This window comes from Varanus komodoensis, unplaced genomic scaffold, assembly GCF_004798865.1.
Source record: "Varanus komodoensis strain SLA01 unplaced genomic scaffold, ASM479886v1 scaffold4, whole genome shotgun sequence".
Taxonomy (NCBI): domain Eukaryota; kingdom Metazoa; phylum Chordata; class Lepidosauria; order Squamata; family Varanidae; genus Varanus; species Varanus komodoensis.
Window position 1 is genome coordinate 57109950 of NW_025335941.1, and position 17203 is coordinate 57127152.

General features: G+C 43.3%; 1 protein-coding gene across 1 annotated transcript in view; it reads right to left on the bottom strand.

Moving 5' to 3' along the window:
• The window catches only part of FAT3 (FAT atypical cadherin 3), a 399679-nt gene that overhangs the window by 243111 nt on the left and 139365 nt on the right, over nt 1-17203 (bottom strand). The window contains exon 3 of the mRNA XM_044442719.1: nt 1269-1583. Coding sequence (XP_044298654.1) covers nt 1269-1583 — 315 coding nt within the window. The remainder of the gene's footprint in view (nt 1-1268; nt 1584-17203) is intronic.

The window sequence follows — 17203 nt, forward strand, 5'->3', positions numbered from 1 at the left end:
TACAGATACAATAAACCATGAAATTCTAGTATACACATTTAAAATAGTTTAATATTCCAATATACAAAAATGAAAACCCGTTTAAACTTCTAAAACTATTTCTGTAAAACTAAGTCTAATTGAAACAGCTGCGATAACCCATTACATGACATCAAATCTTGCTCTGCAGTGTTTAGCAAGGTATAAGGAAACTATCAGCCCAGTAATGTGATTATATGGGCATGAATGCAAAAAAAGGTGTTACATAAACGATGGTGGGGTTGTAGTGCTATGAGAACCAACCCAGTATCTGGACCTTCTGTGATAGGAAAAGCTTGATCTGGAAGCGCTCCAGTCTCATGGGACCACTGAGTGGGGTTTCCCTGCTCAGTTCTCAAGAAACTTGCTTTCTTTCACGCTGAATACTGATTAGGAGTTGGTAGAAAGGGAAGAGCTAAGAAAGAAGATAGTGAGCTGAGTTGGAAACTCCTACTGGCAGGAGTATCTCCATCCTTAGAGCCCTCAACAATTGAAGAACGGAGAAATGGATTGGTGGAGCCTGCTGCTTAGAAGATTGTTAGAGGAAAGTGCACCATGGTAAGTAGATCTGAGGTGTTCAAAAAGATAGCGAATGCTGAGGAGGATCTGAAGTGATTGGAGGATCTGTTGTTGTATAGATTAAAGATTTTTTTTTTTTGTATTACATTTTTATGGAGTGTTGCAGGATAGGCTTTGAGGGCTGATTGTACTGGTTAGATCTGTATCAAATTCCCTTGGCAATCTTGTCTATTTCAGTTTGTTCTGTTTATTATAGTCGTTTTGCTTTCATTTTTTTTTTTAAAGAAGTATCTCCTTCCTTACGGAGATCCATTCAGACCATGGCCCAGAAAAAAGAGTGGTGCCCAGGGATACAGAACAAATTGCCCATCCCTGTTTGAGCCAAACGTGACAGATGCTCAGCTGGTCTTCTTAAAATGCACACACGTAAAAGGGATTCATAGCCTCTTTGGCAAACATATTCCACCTATGGATTTTGTGTGCACATACACATATGTATATTCCCTAGACACCTTCCATTCCCAAGCACTCCACAAAACACCTCTTGACCTTGACACATCTTCCATACTGTTTGAAGTATGGACAGGTCTGGTGTGGTCAGTGCATACATTTCACTAGCTTGAAGACAGTTTAAAATACCAGGAAAACACTAAAATGTGCAAATAAATTGATTGATAATATGTTTATATCAACCGATAACTACACAAGAGAAAAAAGAAACCTCTCCTTACCTGTTTTAGTATTGATGATGAAAAAGTTCTGAGGATTTCCACTGGTAATCCTATAGGTCATCCTTTCATTAGTGGTAGAATCAGGATCCTGAGCCTGTATCTGAATAACGGATACATCCTTGGGAGAGTTTTCCAAAACAGATGGGTAATAGATGGGTTCAGAAGTCAATGGGGCATTGTCATTCACATCTTCAACTTCAACATAGACCTCAATGGTGGTGTAGAGTGGAACGACACCATGATCTGTTGCATACACGGTGAGCCAGTAGGACTGGGTCGTCTCTCGATCTAGGATATCTGCTGTATATATAACTCCTGCAAAAAGAAGAGTAGGGACATTCAGGTTTACTGAAAATAGCAACAAGGAGAAATTTAAAGCACAAAGTTGCCCATTAGGCATCTGTTCCAAAGCATTTTGAAGTCATTGTGTGAAAAGAGATGCTGGAATCCAGACACTGGGCTCGTTATCATGAACGGACATGTGAACATCAGCATTCCTTACTGCAACGGCTCTTGACTGTGGGCATCCAGGCTGGTCTGATGTCCTGCCATTCCAGCGCTCTCTTGGAGCAGTGCCGACTCTCCTAGCATCCCAGATTAGTGGCATCTTCCTACTTTCATGCACATACTATGCACAGGCCATCAGTGTGCAATTCTTATACTTTTAGGACAATCAGCAGCGCACTAAATTTACTCAGATGTTCTCATTGTGCATTTGACGGAAGCCATAGAAGCTCCGTCTCTCCCCTGACACACATTCATTCATTCATTCATAGCATTTTTATACGGCCCAAAAGCTAAAGCTGTCTTGGTGGGTTAAAGAAATCAAAACTCTAAAATTGCAATAATATAAAAACACAGTAGATAATTACATATAAAGTTATAAAGGATTTTAAACAATTAGCAGTAGAAATCCTAGGATTCATTAAAAACCTTATCATATGCAGTCAAATGCCTCGGAATAAAGGTAGGTCTTAACTAGCCATTTAAACGTTTTCTTTCATCTGTTCCATTGGTGTTTTTCTCCAACTTCAGAAAAGTACACATAAAGTCCACCACAATATACATAAATTTTGGTGTCACAGAATATTTTGTGTATTTTTCTTAGTTCAACATAACAGTCAATGAGCAAAACATATAAAGAAGAATACTACACAGAGACTGAAGGGGTATATATTTACAAAAACTGATGAAAATACACACATATTTCCAATAACTTTTGCATCACCATGAAGGGCAAAGATCAAGCACACAGATGATCCACCAAGCTTTGCCAACCAGCTTGGACACTTCCTTGGGCTTCAACAACTGAAATCATACACTGAAACTAGTCCAGGTGGTGCTTCATTTTCCACTAGTGGAACTGGATTAATTGTGGTGTCCAATTTACGATAAATCTGAACTACTTTATCTTCAAAATGCCGTGCAGAACTTCTTGCAGTGAGAGTTCTCTCTCTGGCCCATATTGCAGCAAGCCACAAGGAACTCGAAAAAGCTCTGCTGGATGACACTGGGAGATGCAGAAGGTGGTGGGAAAGATTTCCCTCTCTGCCAACTTCATTGCATCAGAGTAGGCTCAGTAATGAGCTCTAAGCAGTGTTTGGTCAGACTCAGCACAAGCTTTCCTCTGTTTACATTCTAGCCATCTTCCTTATTGCTTCACTGCCCTCAGCTTAGGTGTATACCAAGAAACTGGCTGGGCTCTTCTCTGAAGAAGGTTCTTGGCTGCGATCATGTCTACTGCATGGGTCTTCTCTGCATTTCTCAGTGTGAGCAGTCACACCAGCAAGAAAATACCCCAGAGCCTTTAGAATCTATTGTGATCCATCAGCCTCTGTGGGTGGATCATTTTAATAGGTCCCATGCCTTTACAGAAGGGAAGTCTACTGAGAATCTCAACCTCACTAGGAAGTGTTCCAACCTTGACAATATTACTTCCTCCATATTCAGATCTGCCCAGTTGAAAAACTGAAATCAAGAATGTGTTCTCTCATATCTGTGAGGGGCAATGTTGAGACAGCCCCATGGCTATCATGGAGGTCATGAAGTTCTGGGCTACCCCAGGTTCAGCAGCCTTGGCATGGAAGTTGAGATCCCCCAGAATCACCAAACCCAAGGCTGCCTCTTTCAGTTCAGGCAGTGAGTCTGAAAAGCCAACACATCATCAATACACCAGTAGAATCCTTAACCTGCTAGCATAGAGTATAAACATGATCAGCACTCAAATAAACATACAGCCTAGAATGGAACAATCAGAATTACAACCATACAGGGACAGATAAATCAGTTCAGCTTAACTTCTTCTGGTTTCTCAAATTCAGCATAGAAACCCATGCAAATTTTCTCCTACCATGCAGATTCTGTATGCAAGGTTTTCTTAACATAATGCGTTTTGCTAAGTTATGTTCGCCAATATGCATTTTGTATTATATTTTCCTCCATATAAACACTGTCCCTGTATTTATGCATATATCTGCACGTATGTTTTGACTAGAGAACGGCATCACAAAATACAGAAAAGCAGAGAAGAATAGCTATGCTTTCAGTTCACACAATTAGTTCATGCATTTGGTTCCCAAACGTGGATGATTGTCCATCTCTACAAACCACAGATGTGGAAGGTTCACACAACCATGTTTCTGACCAGCAAAACTTTTCATAAATCTGGGTTTGTCAAAATAGGGTTTAATTCTTAAATGCAGAGCTTTTATATTCAGAATTTTGCAAAATGTTTACTGGAGTGTGGCTATTTTCTTTAGCCTAAACCAATTTCGAAACCATTTCCTCCTTATATTGAATCCAAAGGTATTCATCACAGATTAACTGCCATGAAAGTTGAACGGGGAATTTAAATCATTTGATCATTATGGCATGGATCAAACATTTCCAGTCTCACTTGAGGAGGCAAAACTGTTATGGGTGATTACTGTAATGTATGTGTAGTGTTGAACACATAGTAATAATCCATGGTGAACCATGATTCTAAAACCAACATGTTTAACTATGTAATTTCACCTCCCCCCCTCTCTCTGTCATCCTAATCCATCATTAAAATTCTGGGATGATACATTTTGAAAGACACAGTCCAGGAGCAAATAATAGAGAGATATTAACAGAGAAGCTGCAGGGCAGAAAGTTGGATTTAGCTGCCCATTTCAGTTAAAGAGTTTAAGTATATCAAATTGTCATTCATGGGAGAAAGATTTGGGCAGTGCTAACAGACAATTTTGAGATGTCATCCTGTGAACACTTCTCTGGAACTGCCTAAAGTCTTATGCAACATTTTAGGCTGCAAGCATGTGATTCTTTCCACAAGAAAACATAATGAGATATTAAAAGACGATATTCATGAGGCCAATATCACATTCACATATATACTTGCATAAAAGTCCAGAATCCTAAAGCTAGTTTTAAATACTTAACATTAATTAGATGCCAATTGACTTTTAGGTATAGGCCACTGTACTAATTGCTTGGACATGGACATGGTTCATGCCACATATACATTTTTTCTGTCGCTTGTATATTTTGTGTTTATTAACCAGGATAATAACTGCCTCCTACTTTCATAATCAGGAGTGATAAAGAACCATTTCAGCTAGATGCATTGAAAAGGTGGAGAATCATTTTAAAGATTAGAGATACTCGGTGCCTCTGTCTCTTGGCAAACCAGACATATTTTATCATACTATCTTGAGTATGTGACCTCCATTGGGGCCCTTTAAATATGACTCCAGTGGCACAGGGGATGCCTATTCATCTTATTCCTGTTCACAACTGCAACACTGGGAAGCCTGGGACCATGGAGGTAGAGCCAATTACACAAGTTGTCAAGTGTTGGATGGGAAGAAAAGCATGTCTGGCCAACTTCCAAACACTGCAAGAACCATGTGGGGATAAAATGTTTTATTGATGGTATCTGTTGCCAAATCGATTAGCTAAGATGTTTCCAAATATGTCAAATGGATGTTGGAAATGTAAACATAAATTGGGTACTTTTTACCATATGTGGTGGACTTGCGACAATGTGAAAAAGTATTGGATTAAAATACATAAATGGCTCGAGGAAATGTTACAAAAATCCTTAGCTTTTAAACCTCAAGTTTTTTTATTAGGCATTATAGCGGAAGACATTAGTAAACAAGAAATGTATTTGATGTTACATGTAATCACCGCGGCGAGAATTGCATTCGCTCAACACTGGAAAAGTGAGGAATTACCCACCGATGAACTGATTCTAAAATAGATTCTGGACTGTGCAGAAATGTACAGATTGACTTTATCACTGAAGGAGAAAGAAGATAGTGATTTCTATCAAACTTGGGACTTTTTGTTATTGGCTGGAGAAACAGGACTTGGCTTAGATTTAAATATGTTTTTAAGTTATCATAAATGGATTTGAATATGACTATGGAATGTTAAAAAATATGAGTAGGGGGCTGACCCAGTACGTCTGATGTATTTGATGACTGATGTCTTTAGTGTTCGTTTAAAATCTTAATAAAAAATTATTTTAAAAAAGAACCATGTGAGGGAAAGCCATGCAGAAGCAATTAATGTGCTACTGTGGTAATATATGGAAGACCAATTACACTGACTTGACTGGGAAGGAAAATAAGTCCCAAACATCCTTATGGTTTGGGGAATGGTAAAGAAATCCATAGAGAAACTCAGGCAATATAATACTTGCCACAGGTGTAATGTACCCTGGGCTGTGATGGTCCAAGTTACACCTTATACTACTGGCAGATCAGAACAGGGTTGGTGCTGTTCAGGTGTTGCAGACTACAAGTCCCATAAACCCCATTAACCCTGATGACCAGCTATGTTGCTTGAGACTGGTGAGATGTACACTCCAAAACACCTGGGTTGTCTATATATATAAGGTTGTCTACTCCTGGATTAGAAGAATACTCCTTACAAGTGGCTCTGGGACTGCTGATGTTGGGTCGGTGTAGTACACAAACCCTGAATGCAATATGTAACATTGAAATATTCACTTTGGTCAAAGGTCATAACCAAAGTGATTTAAAGTCCATCCATCATAGGGCCAAAAATGTAAATTTAAAAATTAAAAAGCTGAGTGCGCTGGAGCTAAAGATGGTATGAGAGACCCCCATTAGGTACAGAACCCAACATGTTCCCATAACACTGTGCTATCCATCTAGAACATGAACTATGTGTCCTAAATGTTCTTCTCTGTGGCATATTGTTGGTTTCCCAAGGAAGAACAGGTGAAATATGTGGGGACTCATGATGAAAACGCCTTGGAGATCAGAAGAGGAACAGCATTTTGTGAACAAGGAATGGCTTTGATAAACTACACTCTGTGGATATAAACAAGAGAAAAGAGAAATAGGAACACACGATAAGCAAGAAGGAGAATAATGGAAGCGGCACACCAGACAGCAGTTCATAAACACAAAGAAAGTTACACATTTATGCCTTCTCACAGACTTTTTTTGGGTATCTATTCATCTATTTCTGATGTTCATCACTCTCAGCAAATTGAATATTGGAAAATGCTGGTGGGTGACTCACCTTTTATCACTAGAAGCAGGGTTGAACAAAACATTTTTTTTTCAAAAATATTTCATGGAAAGAGATGAAAAGAAATTGCCCTGAAACCTGGAGAGGGCCAAGACAAATTTAGAGAAACTTTCAGGACAGATGTAGGATTGCCATTTAGAGCTCTTTATAGCCAACTGCCTGATAAAATAGGAACAAAGCAGGCATCCAGTGATTATAATGCTCCCCTTGTATTACAAGCCCCCACAATGTGTATTTCTAAGTTGGGAGATAGGATTCTTAGCAATGCCTGAGTCTAGAACTGCAGCTGACAGAGCTGGCTCCAGGGATAACACCTTCAGTGGGTCTCTTTAAACAGGGGTGGAGAAGCTCCCTGGAGTCAAGTCTGGCTCTCCTCAGTCCTCTAGTTGGCCTCCAGGATTCCCTAAGTGGTCACATATACCCCTTCTCATCTCCCCTTTTCTTCAGCCATCGTTTGCTTTGGTGATTTCCCCACCATTCTAAAACACAGAAACAGAGAGAGTCAGAAGGGGCCTCCCAGGCCATCTAGTCTGACCCCTTTCTCCGGCCAGCTCCGCTCACAACATGCCCATGATCAAAATGCCTCTCCAAGGCTTAATTACTGGCTATAGGAGTATTGAGCTAAAATTTGCTAGCATTGTTGGCATCACCCTCTTTGTCTTCAGCCTTGGCCCTGCACTAAGAGAAAGCAGTGACTGTCTTGGGTCTGTGAGAAATCCCAACAGCTCCTGGCCATGCCAATAACACTACAAGAATGACTGCGGTTCTGCTTTTCTCTAAAACTTGGTACACACCTGCATAAATGAATTCAACCAGAAGGTGGACAAAAATCGGATAAAAGAGAAGTCAAGCTGCTGACCATGTTAGGCATTGCATCCTGTACTTCCCTGCATGAAGACTTTAGTCACACTGTTTATGATTGATCGATCGATCGATCGATTCATCTTATCGATGATAGTCCTACTGGATTCTCTAAGTGGTTTGCAACCATAACAATAAAAACAAACAGGAAGCGTAAGTTCAGGATGAGGTGGATCTAAAGAGCAACGCTATGTTGAACTCCTGATTCTGCTTCTATAGTATCATGTGCAACACATCCAGCCATCTGGCATCAATAGGTGGTATATTTCCTTATCTTCAGTTTACAACAATAGCCATTTTGGGCATGGTGCATTTTGCTCTAGAAACCAAGGCAATAAACTATCATCTATGCTTTGGTTTCCACACTTTACCATGGTTTTTCCAGTTGTCCAAACCCAGAATCATGGTTTCTGCATTCCTGGTATGCAGCTACCACAGAGTTTGCTGGAAAGAGCAGCAGCTGCAGGAGCTGTTCCAGCCATCCAGTGGGGGATTGGAGTTCAGGTGTGGTAGCTGATGGGATATGTGCCAGCAGCAGGGGAAATGGCTGAGAAAGGTAGAAACCATGCTAGCGTAAGAACCACTTAATCATCTGTTAGGGGCATCCAGGCACACAAATGCACAGCATGGAAACCACACAGGATCACTTGCTGTGCCATGTGAACCCAGGCTGTATATTGATTTAATTTCTACCCCTCAGAAAACCCAACACTAGAATTATTTATACTTGGCAGTGTAAAGCTTCCAGGAAAAGTGGTTGGAGGACAATAAAAGAGGAGCTTGAGCATTGTGTGTGTCAGAAACAATGAGAGAGAGCCGTTTCAGTGTGGTATAGTGGTAACGAGTGCAGAATTGGGACCCAGGAAAACTGGGTTCTACTCTCCAGTTAGCCATCGAACCCACCAGGTGACTTCGGGCCCCTTGCTGCCTCTCAGCCTAACCTACCTCACAGGATTGCTGTTTAGGAGGCTAAAATGGAGAGGAGGCGAAATGTGTAAGTCACCTTGGGTTCTTTGAAGAAAAATAAAGACAGGTATGAATGCAATGCAATAAAACTATGGGCGAACTGACAAAGCAGTTCTCCCTACTGCTTATTTTCAAAATGCAATTCTGTCAGCAAGGTTATGTAATTTTTTAATAAAGCAGAAAACTATTCTAGGATCCAAGAGACGATAGATTATTTTAATTGAGTTTCTCTCCTCCTTATCTCTTAAGTTTCTTTGGGTTGTTCTCCAATTTCTATTTCCCGTTCTTCTATTAAATGACTGTGACCCCACGACCTCCATTTACCAGAGTGCATTTATCTTTAGTTCCTAATTGAGATGTAATATGTTCTTTGCCTAACAATGAGTACCCACGAAAACGTTCCTGTAAACAGGAATGGGCAATGAAACAATGTTCAGGATCATTACGATTCTATGTTCATCTTGCCACTCCTCTTTGTACTCATTTCCTGTTTGCATTTGCTTATTCTGTGCATCCAGGAAACTGAAAAACAAGCAGTGAGTCAACTCTGATTTAAACTTTGCACAAATTTGCACCCTCAGCATGGAGGGAAACATTTTCTACTCTCTCTTATTTCCTCCTCCTGCTCAGCTCTCTGAAGGTAAGAAGACTGGTGGAGACGAAGAGGCTTCCATACGCTCTCCTCATGTCATGCTTGGAGATATCCTCGTTCCTTTCCTGGTCTGAGGGAAACTATGATTTGCGCGTACTTGGGAAACTAGGATAAAGTTATGATTTTAAATCCTGGTTTGTGGAAATCCCCCCCCCCCCATGCATACAGTATGGTTTGTTTTAAACAAGAAAAGAAGCAAGGAATTTGTCACACATGAAGGAGGGGAGGAAGGAATCTGATGCTGTGTCTTATTTATGTTATCACTGTCCTGAGACACTGTAAAGGGCAGGATATAAACATTTTAAATAAGGAAGGAAGGAAGGCGGGCAGGAATAGAAAATATGCAAACCAGAGGTACATTTCCCAAACCATAGTTTGCTGTTACATCACCACTCCATATTCTAGGTCTGGTATTTTATATATGATGGTCACACATGCTCTTGGCCACCCTGAAGCTGCACAAGCCCAGCTTTGAATTCTTCCTGATAAACCGCTCCACACATGTGCGAAAAGTCCATATGTGTGATGCACAGAGATCACAAACAATAACTCTAGTTGTTAATTCTGTATAGTGATGCATTGCCAAACATTCTTTTTGAATTGTAAGGATCCCAGAAATTTAGGTGACAGATCCTGCACTTACTCTGATGTAAGAGCCACAAAAATTAGCATGGCTTAGTTCTGAGTAAACATGCATAGGATGGTCTTGCCAAGCTGCTTAACCATCTGCAGGAAGTTAACCTGAATTGCTAGAGGGCAAAGGCAGCTCTTTAGTGACTGTTAGGGACTTCCGTATTAATCATTGCTCTGTGCGGTCCTAATCAACTATATTTACAGACGTTGACAATGTAAAATGATGTTCTGTGTTTGAACACCGTAATTAACCTTCCCTGGCCTGCTTAATTCCAAGAGTTTGCACAGCATGACATTTATGGCAAAATGCAAACTTCATCTATTGTAATTCTTACAATTACCACATCCCCTTATGTTGGATACTTTTGATAGTAGAGAGTTTTGGCAGCAGTGAATGTTCTCTGGGTAAATTAGGTCCTGACCCAGATTATTCAATTCAAATAATCAGAATTAATACTATCTATTTGTGTTTCGCATTCCTCCCTGATCCAGCATCTCTTATTTCTCAGGGTATTATCCCTTTATCGCTCAGTTTTGTCTATGGCTGAACATTAGAAAAAATCATTTACTCACCAAAGACATGATTATTTGAGAAAATGAGGACTGACCTGCTGGATCAGGTCAAGGAACTATCTAATTCTACATCCTGTTTCTCACCATGGGAAGACTTCTTTGTGCAGGAAGCCCAGAAGGAGATGAAGGCTATAACCGTGTCTCACAGATACTCCTCAACATCTGTCTCTGAAGAGGTCCCACTTGGCTGCCAAGACTTACTAGGTGATGATAGATCTGTCTATAAGACAATTTTATGAGTCTAAAACAAAGCATGCCACAGTTCTGGAGAGGCCGTTTCTATCACTTGGCCTCAGCATTTGATTCTTATTTGGCTTTCTCCAAACCCTTCTTTTTCTCCCTCTCTCTTATGGATCTATGAGAAGTTTGTTCCAGTTTATTTCTGATCGGGATTCACTGAGGTCACACTTTCTGGACTGAGTACAGCCTTGAAAGAAATCTGAGGTTGAAGACCACACATGTCTGTGCTCATGAAGTGCATGAGTTGCATGCAAAAAGGTATATATATATGTGTGTGTGTGTGTGTGCTTTTATTGGAGAGGGAAGAATATGTACATTTCAAAGGTATGTGCAACCAAAACATATGAAAAATACACAGGGATATATGCAAATGTGTTCATGCTAAAGGACAAAAAATATAACTCAGAAGCTGATACAGGACTGAGTCAGCATGAGCTTTGAGATAGAATCTGGAGAATTTCGGTGAGCTCAAGCTTTGCTAATTTGCACATCCTTACTTTCACTGTCTATTCCCGCTGCCTAGTCCCTTGCTTGGATCTGCTAAGCTCTCAAGTTAGCATCTTAGTACAGTTTTCTGGCAAGTGTGAGCCTCAGTCTTAGTCTGATGTGAGTTTTTGCCTCAGGCACTAACTTGGTAACCACCTGTCTTTAAGGAGTCTGGTTTCTAGACGAAGTGGGATTAGTGGCTGCTGAATGTAAGGCACAACACATGGGAGGAAACAGTAAATGCAGCTGCCGTGATCTCATGTGTACAGAAAGCTACTACAGGAAGAACCTGCAGGAGAAAAGAGAGCTGTTTTGCGCATACTTCAGCACTGGAGTTTATAAGAGTAAATGAAGCATTTAATCCAGTTTTCCCTACGTTTTCTTCCCTACATCAGGCAAGTATCTACTGGCATGTTCAGCAGAAGGAAGCAGGATGGGGAGGTGAAGAATGTAGGTGGAAAATGGATTACATCAGAGGGAGTTGTGATATAATTTATTTTCATTCATCTGTTTATTATTTATACCCTGGGTTTTTCCTGCAAGGAATTCAAGGCTGCTTACATAATCTTCCTTTTCCTCTTCTATATTTTATCCTCACACCAGCCGTGTGAGGTTGGGTAGGCTGAAAGTCAGTGACTGGACCAAAGTAGTGAGCTTCATGGACACGCGGGTACCCATTGAGAAGTGGTGGACAGGCATACTGATGTTGAGGAGGCCACCCCTCCTTCCCCTTCAAAGTTATGCTCAAGAACTGTTCTTCTAATTGAAAGGCTTTATTATATTAAACTGCAAACAAACAAAGCTAGATAAGGGTTATAAATTAAGTGTTTGGAACAACCTCCCTGCTGCAGCCCACCTGGTGCCAAATTGGCCATCTTTCTGGTGCCAGGTTAAGTAAGAACTCTTTGTAGAGGACTTTAAAGACCTCCCAGGTCATTCAGGGACATGACACAATTATTCAGGTGTCTTATTTTTGGCTGGGTCTTTTTATCGTCTTCTAATATATGTTAGGCTATTGGAATGTTTTTATCTATTGCATTTTATTGTTTTATATTTTTTTGTAAACTGCCCAGGGACTTTGGGCTATGGGAAGTATATAAATGAAATAAATGATTATGATGAAAATTTGTTAACAAAGAAAATATTGTTAGATGTCTATAGAGTCAGTTCACTAATGCAATATGGCTCACTTGAAAATTGATTGCAGACGACTTTGAATTAACTTCCCAGAAACTGAAATCCCCAAACCCTCCTGGGAAGCTACTGATGGAATGTCTCACTCAGCATCATTGGTCTTCTCCTTAATTGATATCTTAGCCTTGGTTCTCTCATGTTCATTTCTCTCACCTGCTCTGTTCCTCTTCAGAAATGTGCTTCTGATGGTTTGCTATCAGAAGCAGCTCGATTCTTTGCTCCTTCCTTCCTTATCTCTATTCCGTCCACCTCCACTTTCTTCCCACACTTTTCATCTCAACAAGAGTCTAGTCCTATCTGGGTCTGAAGCACCTTTTCAGAGCTATTTGGTCCAGTCCCTACAGCAGGTTCAGCTTCTCCTGTTGCGATCGTGGTTCTTTTTCTTGCTTTCCAACAGATCGAAACGACAAGTTTATAAAATACAGTCCTTTTGTGCAGCTTAACAGGTGTTGTTGTGAAACGGGGTGCTTTCTCAGAGAGCTGTTAACAAGGATCCAAGGACTGATCTCTTCAGTGTGTGGGAGCAGAAGATGAAATTCCACACTCAAACGGCATCTTTCTCCTTTCCTTTCTCAGAGACTTGACTCAACCCATAGGGTGGTCCACGTTGCTCAGGAGCCAAATGGTGGGAGCTTCTGACATTCCATAACTGGTCTGCCCATTTGGTCCCGGCACTGCTTTGTTCTACAGTGTCTCCCTGTGTCCAAGACAATTTGGTCCCCAGCCCTGCCTACACTCCCTGAGCAACCCCGTCCTCCAGAGCTACTTGGCCCATTTATTTCACTTTCCGAACCTGATCTGTCTCGCTGGGAACGCTACGTAGTGAGAAAGCTGGGCTCCAGCTCCATACTGCCCTAGGTGGGATATTAACCTCCACTGTCTCCTGGTTCTCTGAATTTCTCTTTCCTTCCGCTCAGCTGAACTTCAGTTTTATGAGTCTCAGGTTTGGACACACAGAAAAACATATGGACTGAAGGGATGAAGAAAGGATGGATGTAGGTTGAGGTTGTGCTTTAGGGACTCCTTCAGCCTGAGACCAAATTGCATTTGAAGGTGCTTTCGGGGGCCTGATTCCAGTGGTATGTGAGGCGAATACACCTGGAGCCAAATACCAAACATCAGACATTAACTCAAAGCAGCATTTTTATCATTTTACAATTGGGGAAAATTGCACAAAAGCTGGAAAATTACCAAATGCTGGATGGATGGGGCCAAGCAAGTGGGCATGTGAGAGAGACGCGCCGGGAAGGGGTGGGGCACGGGGAGGGGCCCTGCGGCCTACAAAGTGCTGGCAGCGTCCGGGGGCCGGTGGTCTTGGGCCGGCAGCTGAAGGGCGATGGCCTAAGGGCGGTGACGCCGCCGTTTGGGGGGCATTTGGGGGCCGGGGGGGCTGGGCTGGCCGGGGGCTTTGGTGGATTATTATTATTATTATTATTATTATTATTATTATTATTATTATTATTATTATTAACATTTCTATGCCGCCCCTTGCCAAAACCTCGGGGCGGCTTACAACATGATAAAATACATTGAAATACAATAGTACATAATAAATTACCATGGCCTTGGTTTTGTTCATCTGTGGGCTAGCGGTGGTTTTAAGTAGGATATTTTCAGTAATTTTAACTTTCGGTTTTAGGTTGCTTTTAATTGGTGCATCTCGTGCTTTACTATGATGTTGCCTGGGGAGCGCGTGGGCACCACCATTGGGGTGGTGATGGGCAATGGGCGTTATGGCATTGGGGGTCTAACGGGTCTGCATAGAAGAAGGAGGGACAGATGGTTACCACCTGTCCCTCTTTCTGGTCATTCCCCCAGCCGGCGGGTTTCAGGTAGACTTGTCAACTGCCCTCCGGGCCTGTCGGTGCTGCTGCTTAATGCCAGGTCGGTCCAAAATAAGGCAACACTCATCCATGATTTGATCATGGATGAGAGGGCTGACCTGGCGTGCATCACAGAGACCTGGGCGGGTGAGGGGGGGATGTTTCCCTCTCACAATTGTGCCTGCCCGGGTACCTGGTCCAGCACTGACCATGCCTGGAGGGGAGGGGAGGGGGGTTGCTCTGGTTTATCGAGCTTCTATTTCCCTTGTGGGGTTCCCTGTCCTCTCGAGGCTGGGGCTGGAGAGCCTCCACTTGATGTTGGTGACCGAGACAGATTGGGGATTCTGTTGGTGTACCGTGCACCCTTCTGCCCAACAGACTCCCTGCCTGAGCCGACGGAGATCGTCTCGGACCTGGTGTTGAGGACCCCCAGGATGTTGGTCCTAGGGGACTTCAATCTACATGCCGAGACGGTTCTAACCAGGGCAGCTCAAGACTTCATAGCCTCCATGGCGGCCATGGGGCTGTCTCAACACGTCATGGGCCCGACCCATGAACGTGGACACACTCTGGACCTGGTTTTCTCGATGGGGAAGGAAGAGGGTGATCTGAGGGTGAGGAATTTAAGCTTGACGCCCTTGTCATGGTCAGATCACTTCCTCATAAGGTTTGAGCTCGAGAGCGGCCTTTCCCTCTGCAAGGGTGCGGACCTGATTGTATTGGTCTGCCCCCGGAGCTGGATGGATCCTGGTGGATTCCTGGAAGCTCTGAGGGATTTTCCAGTTGACAAGGCTGGTGATCCTGTCGATGCCCTGGCTGAACTGTGGAAAGAGGAGATAACCAGGGCTATTGACACGATCGCTCCCAAGCGTCCTCTCCCACCTGGCAGAGCCCGTTCATCTCCTTGGTATACACCTGAATTACAGGCGATAAAGCAGGTTGGGAGACGGCTAGAGCGTAGGTGGAGGAAATCACGGGGTGATTCTGACTGAACACACTTAAGAGCCCATTATCGGGCCTATGCTGTGGCGGTGAGGATGGCGAAGAAGAAATTCTTCTCCGTTTCCATTGTCTCCTCACAATGCCATCCAGCGGAGCTTTTTTGGGTAGTGCAGGGACTGATACATCCGGGCCCAAAGAAAGATCTTGTGCCACCCTCAAAGGCCCGCTGTGATGACTTTGCCAAGCATTTCAGGGAGAAAATCGCTCAGATTCAGCACGAGCTTGACTCTGCTATTGAATCAGATTCTACTGGGGAGATGCCATTGACGCCGTCGAGTCCACAATTAATGGATGAATTTCAGTTGCTGTGGCCTGATGATGTGGACAAGGTGCTTGGACAAGTATGTCCTACCACTTGCTTACTAGACCCATGCCCATCTTGGCTACTTAAGAAAGCCAAGGACGGGACTGGGACCTGGATCCTGGAGGTGGTCAACGCCTCTTTAAGAGACGGCCGGGTACCTGCCCCTTTAAAGGAGGCAGTAGTCCGGCCAGTCCTAAAGAAGGCATCCCTGGATCCAGAGGTGGCCGCCAATTATAGACTGGTGGCCAACATCCCATTCCTGGGCAAGATGCTAGAGCGGGTGGTGGCAGGACAACTCCAAGCACCCTTGGATGAAACTGATTATCTGGACCCATTTCAGTCCGGCTTCAGATCCGGGTATGGCACTGAATCTGCCCTGGTCGCCCTGTACGATGACCTGTGCAGGGAGAAAGACAGGGGGAGTGCGTCCCTGTTAGTTCTCCTGGACCTCTCAGCATCTTTCGATACCATCGACCATGGTATCCTTCTGGATAGGCTAGCGGGATTGGGAGTTGGAGGCACCGCGTGGTGGTGGTTCCGCTCCTATCTCAATGGCCGATTTCAGAAGGTGGTGCTGGGGGACTATGGCTCTGCGCCATGGCAGTTATGCCATGGAGTTCCGCAGGGGTCCATTTTGTCCCCTTTGCTATTTAACATCTACATGAAACCGCTGGGAGAGGTCATCAGGAGGTGTGGGCTGCGGAATCATCAGTATGTTGATGATACCCAGCTCTACCTCTCGTTTTCCACCAATCCAGGTGAGGCAGTGGCTGTGCTGAACTGGTGCCTGGCTGAGGTAATGGGCTGGATGAGGGCCAATAAACTGAAGCTCAATCCAGACAAGACGGAGGTCCTGTTGGTGGGTGGCTCAGGCCTTGGGATGGGGGACTTGGGCCTTGTCCTAAATGGGGTTGCACTCCCTCTCAGGGACAGGGTTCGCAGATTAGGAGTGCTCCTCGACCCTGAGCTGTCTCTAGAAGCTCAGGTGACAGCGGTGGCGAGGAGCGCTTTCCTTCAGCTTCGGCTGATCCATCAGCTGCATCCCTTCCTGGAGAACGACTGCCTGGTGACAGTGACACATGCGCTGGTAACTTCCCGATTAGACTTCTGTAACGCACTCTACATGGGGCTACCCTTGAAGATGGTCCGGATATTTCAATTGGTGCAGAATAGAGCTGCCAGGTTGCTGATGGGGACTGGGCGTTGTTCTCCGTCAGCTCCACTGGCTCCCGATTGAAGTCCGGGCCTAATTCAAGGTGTTGGTTATGACCTATAAAGCCCTCAATGGCTTGGGACCTGGATATCTAAAGGAACGCTTGCACCCATATATGCCCTCCCACCCCTTGAGATCAGCAACGGATGCCCTTCTCCGGGAACCCTCTGTGAATGATATTAGGAGGGTGAGTACCCAGAGGAGGGCTTTCTCTGCGGTGGCTCCCCAGAGAGATCTGCCTGGCACCGTCGTTATTTGTTTTTTGGCGCCAGGCTAAGACCTTTTTATTTAAAATTTATTTTAATTGCTAAATTATTGTATTAATTAGGATTTTAAAATTTTTAGCCGAGAATGCACCGGGGGTTTTTAAATGTTGTTTTTTCTTCTTCTTTTAATTGTTATATTATTATTATTTATGTATGTTTTATGTATTCTTTG